At 35.5% G+C, this 12546-nt stretch overlaps 1 protein-coding gene across 3 annotated transcripts; it reads left to right on the top strand.

Moving 5' to 3' along the window:
• The first annotated feature begins 313 nt into the window (after positions 1 to 313).
• On the top strand, positions 314 to 1616 carry LOC140818409 (cis-prenyltransferase 4, chloroplastic-like). 3 transcript variants are annotated; one of them, XM_073178349.1, is made up of 3 exons: positions 314 to 809; positions 942 to 1009; positions 1156 to 1616. In XM_073178349.1, the coding sequence occupies exons 1-3, from the start codon at positions 417 to 419 to the stop codon at positions 1604 to 1606; spliced, it is 912 nt and encodes a 303-aa protein (XP_073034450.1). In that variant the 5' UTR covers positions 314 to 416; the 3' UTR covers positions 1607 to 1616. The 3 variants fall into 3 exon arrangements, with proteins under 3 accessions (XP_073034450.1, XP_073034449.1, XP_073034448.1); XM_073178348.1 differs by having other exon boundaries at positions 314 to 848; XM_073178347.1 differs by having other exon boundaries at positions 314 to 860.
• The last annotated feature ends 10930 nt before the right edge of the window (positions 1617 to 12546 follow it).

Below are 12546 nucleotides of genomic sequence, written 5' to 3'. Positions count from 1 at the left end.
CAAAAAAGTTTTATATCCAGTTAAACGCGTACTTGATTTTTTTTTTCCAATTATAAAATACCGAAAACGTTTTTAAAGTACTTGTCTACTTTGTTATGCCCATTCAGTGAAAACATGTAAACTCATGCTTCCTTCTCTAATTTGTTATGGCCATTCACATGCTTTGGGACTGTCATCTTGCTTTATAACTAGCATTTATCGTGAAGGAAATCAGGTGGGATGGATTAGCTTGAGAAGCAGACAATCATAGATAATTAAAGTTTTTTATGGACAAATTATTCCTTAACATATAATGATCTCTATTACAGTGCATATTCCTATATCTTTCTTTAATGAATTAACTTACATATTTAAATTATTTTGGATCATTGGATGCAGAGTGAGTGAAGTGCCTCAAGAAATAATCCGAACAAGCAATGGCGGCAATGCCATCTTTCCAAATCCATCCCTCGACCCTCAAACATCAGCGCTTCCCTAATGCGCCGCGCAACAAATTACTCTCTCCAAATTCGTGTTGTCCTTTGTTTTCCTTGGTTTCTAAAGCTAGCATCCTGAGTGGGACGCGGGGAAACGGCGTGCTACTGAATTGCTTGCCGCCTGTTGAAAATCATGCAGATGAAGACCTAGGTTCACTCCCCCCGGATCTCCGGAAGAACTCCATGCCAAGCCACGTGGCGGTGATTATGGACGGGAACCGGAGGTGGGCACAGATGAGGGGTTTGCCATCTGTATCGGGTTACGAGGCGGGGGCTCAGGCTTTCCGGACAGTTGTTGATTTGTGTTGCAAGTGGAGGATCACGGTTCTAACGGTCTTTGCTTTCTCATCCGACAATTGGACTCGTCCAAAAGTTCAACATTTAGTAACCTTTACTTCATTATTAGAAAATGAAAGCTCTTGTTTGTTTGTTTCACTTTATTTTGTGTTTTCCACTTAACCGTAGGTGGAGATAGATTTCATCATGGAATTGTTAGAGAGAGCATTGAGAGATGAATTGCAACAACTTACGAGGTATTAATAAGTTAAAATTGCTTCCCCGCGGTAATCCGACTAATATAAATATATATATATATATATATATATATATATATATATATATATATATATATATATATATATTTAATGTAGTTTTTCCTTTCCTTGATTGTTCTGACTAGAAAGAAGGTCCGTGTTTCCATTATCGGGGACTGCACTAGACTTCCGAAACCCCTTCAAGTGTTGCTAAGGGAAGCGGAGGAAACTACGAAGAACAACTCGCAGCTTCACCTCATTTGTGCTCTTAATTACAGTGGTCAAAACGATATCTTGCAAGCTTGCCAAAATATGGCACTGAAAGTAAAAGACGGTCTCATTGAACCAGAAGACATCAACAAGTTTTTGCTCGAAAAGGAACTCGAAACAAATTGTACCGAGTTTCCAAACCCTGATCTGCTGATTCGGACTAGTGGTGAACTTAGGATCAGTAATTTCTTCTTGTGGCAGCTGGCTTACACTGAACTGTATTTTGCAAATTCGCTCTGGCCCGATTTCGGTGAAGATGAGTTCGTAGAGGCTTTGAGTTCCTTTCAGCAAAGGGAGAGACGATATGGTGGTAAATCAGTTTCTTGAATTGTACAATGGAGTATACATGAGATTATGTAGCTTGTTTTGTTTTTCAATAAAAGACAATATCCCATGTGTGTATAAGTCCTGGGTAATAGGGAACTCTTTTATATGGAGAAGAAATTTCGGTTAGTATAAATATTTTAACACTGTCACTATGCCAAAAATCACTTTTTACTTCAGATAATATATGAAGTAATAGGGTACTTAACTGTCGAAGTATATGGACGTGAAGTAATAGATGTACCTTTTACTTCGCATAATACCCGAAGTTATAGTATTGAAAATACCGAAGTCTTTTGGCCGGTTTTGGGAGGAAAACCGGTCCAGAATTGGACCGGTGTCGAAGTAATAAATGTGTTTTACTTCATCGATTATATTGAATAATGAAGTAGTATATTATATAACTTCCTCTTAATTATTATTTAGCGACGGAATTCATGTTAAAACCCGTCGCTATTTTGCGACGGAATGCATGTTAAACACTGTCGCTATTTGGCGACGGAAGTCACGTTAAATGCCGTCGCTAGTGTGCGACAGAATTTATATCAAAACCGTCGCTACGTAGCGACGGGGTTCATATGATTTCCGTCGCTAATATGTCAGGTAAAATAAAAAAAAATTTAATAAATCTGTGTTATGAATTGGTGCGGTAAAATATAAAAAATTTAATAAATCTGTGTTATGAATTGGTACTATCGTGTAAGAGATAAAAATTTTAAGTATTGTAAAGTGTTAAAATCGTGTAAGAAATAAAAATTTTAAGTGTTGTGAAATTGTAAAATCGTGTAAGTGATAAAAATTTTAAGTGTTGTGAAGTTGTAAAATTGTGTAAGTGAGAAAAAATTTTAATTGTTGTGAAGTGAAGTGGAAGAAATTGGAGAGAATTTGTATGTATTTATAGAGAGTGGTGGAAGAAAATAGAGGGAAAAATAGGCGGGATTGAATTTTTTTGAAAATGGCGACGGTTTTAGTAAAACCCATCGCAACATTTTAAATCGGCGACGGTTAAAATGGAGGGAAATATATGCGAAGTGGAATTTTTTTGAAAATGGCGACGGTGTTCTTTTAACCGTCGCCAAATTTTAAATCGGCGACGGTTGACTTTAACCTGTCGCTACTTTTAGCGACGGGCAAATAACAACCGTCGCTAAATATAGCGACAGTTTCTAAAAACCAGTCGCTAGTTTTAAATTTGCGACGGTTTTTATATAACCGTCGCTAAAATGAGCGACGGGTTAAATTAAACCGTCGCCGATTTAAAATATGGCGACGGTTTAAAAAACCCGTCGCATGTTTTAATCTTTTTACTTCACTAAACCTTATTTTCATTATTTTTTACTTCATCAAAATTAATATGCCGAAGTAAAATATATAAAAAAAATACAGTGAAGCCCGTGTTTTTAAACATCCGAAGTAAAATATATTATGTTACTTCGCTTGTGTTATTAATGAAGTTATTGGTAATATATTACTTCGTAATTTATTTTTGCCGAAGTAACGCCTGGCGAAGTAAAATGTCATTTTTCACATAGTGTGTTAACATAAAACATTATTATATATTACCGAAACTGTAAAAATAACCAAAAAACATTTAAAACCAAAATACTTTTATTGCGTTCGAATGGGCACTGGTCACATACAATTGAACTATACAAATTAATCTGATCTAGATATATTATATTGACATATTTATTGAAAATATATCTCGATCACAAATAAAATCAATTGATTTGTCAATATATTGCAGGAACATATTTGAATATACATACATACATATATATATATATATATGTATGTATATATGTATGTATATCTATATATATGTGTGTCTATGTATGTATATGTATATGAATATGAAAGGAGAATTTATATATTTTGTATATATACAAGTATTTAAGTTATAAATTTATAAGAGAATAGTCAAATTGATCTTGTAAGTTTGCTCTATTTGTGTTTTGGCCTTGTAAGTATTTGATTTTGGATTTAATTGATTCTGTAAGTTTGGTCATGTTTGGCTTTTAGTCTTCTTTTAATGGAAACCTTATGTGACGCCGGACACTTTAGCAATTATTGATGTCACATCAGCATTTTTCTGACGTCTCCGCATAACTCTAGCAAAAAATAACTAAAAGTAAAAAATAAATATATATTGTTATCTACGCGAAGGTGTATCCCCGCAAAATATATAGTCGATTAAATGAATTTGAATCCAAACTAACATATACTTGAATCATTGGGATCACACACACATATTGTGATCTACGCGAACAGAACATGATAGTTAAATTCAATAATTTGAATATAGAGATTGAGAACTTGACATTATTAAGTGTCTAATGATCATGAACTAATTTTAAGTTGCATAAATATCTAGTTGAACTTTTATGTTAAGAAAGTTTTATTTGAAAAGAAAAGTTTTATAAACTCAATCAATAATGAACAAAAGTTGTTTATAATGATAGATTTTCGAGTATATATTGTTCACAAATCTCAAAGATATCAAATCTAGTTACAAAATAGTTAAAACTCTAATTTAGGAAAAATATTCTCGCCTAAAACTAAAGGACACGGACCCCGTGTATGCCTCCGGATGAGGGTCCGTGTACACTCGGCCAAAAATATTCCCCAGCTAACAAAAGACACGGACCCCGTGTAGCCCTCTGTGCATGGGTCCGTGTAGGCTCGGTTTTCTTCATTCTCGATTGTGATGGACACGGACCCCGTGTACAGGTCCGTGTATAGGTCCGTGTAGCCTCGGTCGACAAAAATCATGCTTGAATAATGTTCCTTTGATCTCCACAACATACTCCCATGCATCACGAGCCCTTCTTCCTTGATCATCCCTCCTTGTAGTGCCTCTTTGAATTTCTTTCCAACCATTAGCACGTCATGCCCGGCCAGATTCATATCATACTCCTCTTCTTCAAAAATATTTGTCCTCAAATCTTGCCCCCTGCACAAAAACGAAGCAAGTTAGTAATAACAAGGACGATATTATCAACATGCTTACCTCTAAGCTCAAGTTTGTAGACGCTATTGTTTGCCCGCTCCCTTTGCACTGGAATTCCCAACATCACCGTTGTCTTTCCTATAAACTCATCAACTTTACCACATACCAAAGAATAAAGGACACCAAATGATAAAATACCATTAAGTATCACAAAAATAAGGTTTATCCCCTTCTTAGACCTAGTCAACACCAAAATAATATCCACACATGTGTACGACCATAGTTCACTAGAAATAAGATACCATTAAGAAAGTTTTATTTGAAAAAAGTCCAAAACTGAGAATATCGACATGGGTATCAGTATAGTACAACAAGAAAATAAATTTGATTTATTTTTTATCTAAAATTTACAGATTACGAGATATTTAAACGTCGATGATTATTTAATTTGAGTTACCTAATGTTTCGTTTGAACAATCTTCTGGTAAATGTCTTTGTATCTCTCAATGTCCTAAATATAGTTTCTAATACGTCATTATGTTTTCAGCAAAAATAAAAATAAAAAAATTGAACAACATAATGAAAATAGAAAAACATAACAGAAATATGACATAATATTGGTTGTTACTATTATGGTGTTTTGTTTTCTAACCAAAACAAGATTTCAACAAGTTAAAAACGCTTTTATAACTAAGGCAAAATTTGTGTGAGACGGTCTCACGTATCGTATTTTGTGAGACGTGTCTCTTATTTGGGTCATCCATGAAAAAGTATTACTTTTTATGCTAAGAGTATTACTTTTTATTGTGAATATCGGTAAGGTTGACTCGTCTCACAGATAAATATTCATGAGACCGTCTCACAAGAGACCTACTCTATAACTAAATACTCATTTTGTTATTATCATCTCGTTGTATACTATTATTTTGTTTTTTTGAGTTTCAAGCTATTGAAATAGGTGACACTCTAAATTCTTAATGATAACATCAAGTATAATTTTAAGTTATATGCTAATGATCTTCTAGTACAAAAGTAATTTGATAAAATGTTTGTTTAATCACCTTGATTCAAACTTGACTTCTCTTGTTTCAAGATAAAATCAAGTAATCAAATGAAGTAGGACTTCTGAACAAAAATGAAAGAATTTTATTATCCAAAAAATATAATTGAAAATTAGCTGGGTTGTCTTTATCAGGCTTCATAGATCGAAATCTGTCAAATATATGTCCTAATACTATGGGCTTATTAATTTCATGGGTAGAAGATGTTAGCATTTTATCAATCTTAACAACCAATTAAGTAAAGGAGACTATGTTGTGATAAACTCAAGTTATTTTCCAAAATTAGATAAAGGGCAAACTTGTATTCACTCCTCATTTTCATTTTCAACTTTCTCCTTACTCCCCATCTCTTTTTTTCTTTGTTTTAACTCCCCAATTTTCTAAAATTTTCAAAAACATCCTTAATTCGTATAATTTCGGTACTTGACATTGTTATACCTACCGAGCATGTTCTTGAAAGCATATAGCCCCAAGAAATACATTTACGCTAGGTTTCCAGCTTATATATCATTCTCAAATGATCGTTTTTTTATTTTTTATTTTTATTTTTATAATGGCCCATCATGCTTCCGTGTAATAAATTGAATTATATACCTCTTTGACCAGAGTGCTCTCGGCTTATATCTACCGAGTTTTACAGACTGCTCCTCACAATCTAGCCATCCAGTTGTAATAGATGGTTCTTGACGTAGATTCCTTCAACAGCACCTAGCACAAGCCTGTTTCGTTTCCTTCCTCAGGGTGTATAGTAAAGTAGTTTAGTTTGAAACTAATACATGAGAGAGACAAAAGCCTTGGTTCTTTTATTCAAACATACGAAATATTATTACATAGTAACCTCCTGTAGAGGATGGATACTTATTTAGCTATTTATAGTAGCCGAACTTACAACACACATAAACTTGAAAGAGAAAATATTACAAATTATTTTGAAGAAAAACGAAGATGTTGAGTGATGCCTTCATCTTCCTTCTACCTCATTATTTATAGAAGTCCGTTGGGTTTTTATTGCAGACTTCAAACTCTTGCCATAACTTTTCTTTAATGCCTTCTAGCTATGGTTGGTATTATCCTTTTGAGTGGGTTTGAGGGAGTGGTTTAGTGGTCCCTCTACTTTTCTTAACTTTTCTTTTTGTAGATTATCAATCTAGAAACAGTTTATTCATCTGCTTTTATCTCATGACATAAATAGTATATATGCATTTGGATTATGTCAGCTGATATCTCATTTCCTGCTTCCTTTAGTCGTTTGTATAAAGATTTGAAATTTGTTAGCTGTTTTCTTATTGCCTTGATGCGTCTTTTAGAAACTTTCAAATATGTATAGTACATTTTTTTCAGGTTCCGACTTTGTTCTTGTGTGTTTTACTGGTTCCCATTTACTCTTTATTTATAGGTGTAATTGGGTCCAAGTTATCTTGTTCATTTAGTAGGTTAATCACATGCCCACTATCTTTTGTTGGGGAATATTTATCTTTTTGTTATCCCCATGAAAAGTGATTAGGGTCACATGTTCACTTATTTTTATCGAGGAATCTTAAACTTTTGATGTCCCCGAGGAAAACGTGGTTGTGGTCCTTCACCACTTGGTCCAGTCTCTGCAAGATGCTTCCTGTCCGATCTAGGTTTGAAGACCTTGCAAAATTCTGGCTCCTCTTGATTTGGGCATTCTGGACAGATCTGTTCTGACCATCTTCCCACATGAGCCATGTTTGAAACTTAATTCCGGCGTTTGACAAAAGATTTACCAACTGAATCCGACTAACTGATCGACGCAACTGAACAAGTCCAGCTGATCTCTCAGCCGAAAACCTCGTCAGTCATGTTTCATTCAACTGACTCCTTAAACTGTTCTCTCAGCTGTACACGTCATCAGTTGAAAGCGACAACCGACAGATAGTACAAATACCTGCAACTAGTAGTGGAACGCCGCATTTCAGAATGAGCAGTGTACGACTGTCAGAGTATATTGACGTGGCAATCAACGGTTAGAATATTCAAATATTCTTTAATGTTACCGTTGAGAGGAGAGTCTATGAATAGTCGAAGGCAGCAACTGAAGAAACACCGGCTTTCAGTTATCTCATTTTACGTGCTGTCACTCTGCAAAAATATCTACTTGCATTCAGAAATCAAAGCTCACACTTATCAGTTATATCAGTAATATTCAAGAATACATTCTCGAGCTTACATAGCACTTTGTAAACGTTGATAGATTTTCTAAGTTGTGCTAAGATCAGTTACGATTTGTTAAAGTGTTGTATACTAAGAGTTTCAGTTTTGGCAAAGTGATAAGTCCAAACTGAAGTGGGTCAGTACAGTATTTTGTATTTGATCAAAGTCTTTTAGTGAATATCCTATCTTAGTGATAGAAGGGGTGACGTAGGAGTTATTCAAGTCTCCGAACATCCAGAAACAAATTGTGGTGTCATTACTTCAGTTGCTATTTTCAGTTAGATACTCTATCTTTCAGTCAGTTTATTTTCCGCAACTGTTTTATTCAGTTTAACTGATTGCTATTGACCGATGGGATATCTAGTTTCAGTTTGTAGCAAAATTGAACTCATATTGTTGAAGAATATTTAAATTTGAGCAGTGTTTATTCAACCCCCCTTTCTAAACACTCTTTATTCGATTAACCGATCCTTTCAAGTGGTATCAGAGCAGTTGTATCTCGTCTCAGAATATCTCTACTCAAATTGTTCATTATGTCTTCATTCAACAAGATTCCTATGTTCTCTAGAGAAGACTTCGATGATTGGAAAATCAGGATGCAGGCTCACTTAGCTGCACAAGATGACGATATGTGGTATGTTATAACTGATGGACCAATGAAGATTTTGAAAGCCAATACAGCAGTTGCAATCACAGAAGGTGCATCTCAAATAATTGAAAAGCCCAGAGATGAGTGGACTACTGAGGACAAGAAGAAAGCAAATCTAGACAATGTAGCAAAGGACATATTGTATAAAACACTAGACAAAGTAACGTTCAGTAAAATCAAGATGTGCAAGACAGCCAAAGAGATTTTGGAGAAGTTAATTCAGCTTTGCGAAGGCAACGAACAAACCAAAGAAAATAAACTTTCTGTTGCCGTGCAGAAGTTCGACAACATCAAAATGAAAGTTGGAGAAACAATGCATGAATATGATGAAAGAACCAGCTGCATCATCAACGAGCTGAATGCACTTGGAAAAGTGTATACCAATAAAGAAGTAGCATTGAAGGTGATCAGAGGTCTTCCCAAGGAATAAGATGTTAAAACCATGACAATGAGGGAGTCTAAAGATCTAAACAAAGTTGAACTCCATGACCTATTTGCTGACTTGAAGGCATACGAGTTTGAACTGCAAACTCGAGAAGGAGAACCATCTACCCCAGCAGCTACTACTGCCTTAGCTACTATAAGAACAGAACCAACTGGTTCAGCTGAGAAAGCTGCGGATCAACTAAGCAATGATGCCATGTCATTGTTCATTAAGAAATTTGGAAGATTTATGAGGAAAAATCAAGGGAATTTTCAGAAGCACTATCAAAGAAACAATTCCAGAGAAGATTCAAATGCATGCTACAACTGTGGCAAACCAGGTCATTTTATTGCTGACTGTCCCAAGCCCAAGAAGCACAGTCAAGTTTCAACTGAAAGAAAGAAGAAAGTGTATGAGCACAAGAGGAGATCTAAGGACGACAAGAAGCCTTACAGAAAGAAACATGAAGTACTCCTAGCTGAAGATAGCAAAGCCAAATGGGCAGAGACTGACAGCGAAGAGTCAGAACCAGAAACCTCTTGCTGCTATAGTGAAGATGAGGAAGAAGTAAAGTGCCTGATGGCTGATTACACAGAAGATCAATCAAGCAGCCAACAGGTATTTGACTTTAGCTCAACTGATTTCACAAGAGAAGAACTTATTTCGACTCTTCATGACATGGTTAGTGAGTATCAAAAGCTTGCTTTATCTTTTGAAAAAGCCAGAGCAAAGCAAACTGATCCCAAAGACGATAAAACAAAACTGATGAATCAGTTGATATGTTGAGTCTGAGAAGGGAGATTGCTGAGCTCAGTGATGAAAGAAGCAGGGATCAATTAATGATTCAAAAGTTGTTGCTTGAAAATTCAAAGCACACTGAGCTTATTCAGGCTTGGAAAAAATCGTCTGATGCTTTAACTGATATACAGAATTATCATAAATCAGTTACTGATAAAACTGGTTTAGGATTCTGTAGTAAAGATGATTCGTCTTCCAAAGATACTCGACCAAAACTGAATATGGATAAAGGGAAATACATTCACTTTGTCAAATCAGTTATGGTACAAGAATAAGCTGAGCCAAGTAAACTGATTGAACAGCCAACTCAAAGTATGAACAAGGGCAAAAGATGTGGTATTGGTTATAGCCCAAAAGTTGTGACTGACTCACGAAGTCAGCCACCAAAAATTTTCAGCAAAAATTACTCAAATGGCTACTCAAATTACTATTACAGGAAGCCAGTTCATAAATGATACTGGCTGAACAATCAGTTGAAAAAGAGCAAATCACATGTTGTATCTCCTGCACACCATACACCAAGCACACACAGACCGGGAAAGACCATCTGGAATACAGCACACTACAAAAAAAAAAAGTTCGCGACGGCAAAAACCGTCGCTAAAACCGTCGCAAAACTGGTAAGGCGACGGTTCTAGCGACAATTTCCTGATCCGTAACCGAATGGCTCGTCGCCTTAGCCAAGCGACAGTTACTCAAAAACCGTGACAATATGGCGACGGTTTAGCTGATAAAGACCGTCGCTATTGCAAGCGACGGTTATCTGAACACTGTCGCTATGAAAAGCGACGGTTATTGACATACCGTCGCTTAATATAGCGACGTTGCATATTAAACCGTCGCTTTATTACGTCGTTGTATTAAGCGACGGTATGTCAATAACCGTCGCTATTTTAGTCGGCTTTTTTTATAAAACACCGTCTTGCGACGGTCTTATTTGCATGGTTTACACAACCAAAGAAAGACTGCCATAAAATTCACAAATTAATAAAATGTTTACCCAACCGTGTTAGTACTGCCATAAAATTCACAAATAAACTACTACACAAAAATTAAAATCATGTATTAAATTTTCTATAAAAAAAACTTTAAAACCTGTACAGATATGGAGTTCCAAGTAATGCTGGAAGATTGCACCGACGAGCAAATCTACGATATAAACACGAAAAAATGTTAGTACAAATTAAATAAATCGAAATTTCGAAAAAATTGATAGATTTCGCTACTACCAGAGGTAGGTGGAAAATCGTTTAAGAAAATGTTCGTATAAACCTCGGTAAATATAGAATCATAGCGACGATTTTTGAAAAAACCGTGGCTATATAGCGACGGTTCAATCAAAATCGTGGCTATTTAGCGACGGTTAATTCAGAACCGTCGGTAATAGAGCGACAGTTTTTGTAAACTGTCGCCGATCTAGATTGGCAACGGATTACGTATAACAGTCGCAATGTTAGCGACAGAATTCCTTAAACCGTCGCCGATCTAGATCCAAATTTATTAAAAACTGTTGCTCAACAAATTAAGCGACAATTTAGCTTTAACCGTGGCTAAAACTAACGACGGTTTTTAAAAACCGTGGCTATTGAAAAATTTAACGACCGTTTAAATAATCCGTCGTTAAATATAGCAACGGTTTATATTTTAACCGTCGCTATTATAACGACGGGATAAAAGTAACAGTCGCTTAATTTGATAAGCGACGGTTTTATAAAAACCGTCGTCAAAATAGCGACAGTTTATGTACAACTGTCGCGAATTTAGCGACGGTATATTTTTTACTGTCGCTATGATAACGACGGTTATTATTATATCGTCGCTATAGTTGCTAAGCGACGGTTGTATTAGCTACCGTCGCTATATAGCGACGGTTTTTTAAAAACTGTCGCTAAGTTATCCGTTTTTTTGTAGTGGCAACTGGACGGTCAGTTAGACTGATCCAAGTCTGGATTCCTAAAGGACTAATCAACTTTGGACCCAAATAGAAAAAAGGTACCATAATCTTATCTTGTGTGTGATTGCAGGTAACAGGTACAAGCATTGAATCTATATGGTACTTGGATAGTGGATGTTCACGCCACATGACAGGAGATTCAAAATTATTATCTCAACTGGTTAAGTCACTGGACCAAACATCAGTTTTGGAGATAATTCTAAAGGTAAAACTGTGGGTAAGGGTAAGCTTATCCATGGTAACTTCACCATTAATGGCGTATTATTAGTTGAGAATCTCAAGTATAATCTGATCAGCATCAGTCAATTATGCGATAATGGATTCTCAGTTCAGTTTGACAAATATTCTTGTTCAGTCAAAAGCTCAACTGAAGAGATCATCCTAACTGGCAAAAGGTGTGGAAACACTTATAAAGTCAGCTGGAATGATCAACCTTATGCACCAATATGTTTTATTGCTTCAAAATCCTCTAAACACTGGTTGTGGCATAAGAGATTAAACCACCTGAACTTCAAGTCTATTGCATATTTGAGTAACCACGATCTTGTTCTGGATTGCCCAAAATGTATTTTATCAAAGACAAAATTTTTTCATCATGTCAGTTTGGTAAACAAATCAAATCTTCTTTTAAGAACAAGGGTCGTAAATCTTCTTCCCGATGCTTAGAGCTGTTACATATGGATCTATTTGGTCCAATACCAGTCATGAGCTTAGGGAGAATGAAATACACCTAGGTGGTTGTAGATGACTTTTCAAGATTCACTTGGGTTATATTTCTCAAGTCCAAAGACTAAACTGCTGCTCAACTGATTAAACTTTTCAAAAGATTATTAAATGAAAAATCAGTTGGAATTGACAGAATTGATCCGATCAAGGAACTGAATTTATCAATCAAATTCTTTCAAATTATTTAGAGAATACTGGAATCAAGC

Source organism: Primulina eburnea, chromosome 17, assembly GCF_022965805.1.
Source record: "Primulina eburnea isolate SZY01 chromosome 17, ASM2296580v1, whole genome shotgun sequence".
Classification (NCBI taxonomy): Eukaryota; Viridiplantae; Streptophyta; class Magnoliopsida; order Lamiales; family Gesneriaceae; genus Primulina; species Primulina eburnea.
Note: the sequence above shows the minus strand (reverse complement) of the source record. Positions and strands in the feature narration are given on the sequence as shown.

Excerpts from the sequence above, each read along its gene's own strand:
- LOC140818409 (XM_073178347.1), top strand. The coding sequence starts at position 417 with ATGGCGGCAATGCCATCTTTCCAAATCCATCCCTCGACCCTCAAACAT. Across the intron at positions 861-941 it reads GTCCAAAAGTTCAACATTTA|GTGGAGATAGATTTCATCAT; the intron begins GTAACCTTTACT and ends ACTTAACCGTAG. Across the intron at positions 1,010-1,155 it reads GAATTGCAACAACTTACGAG|AAAGAAGGTCCGTGTTTCCA; the intron begins GTATTAATAAGT and ends TGTTCTGACTAG.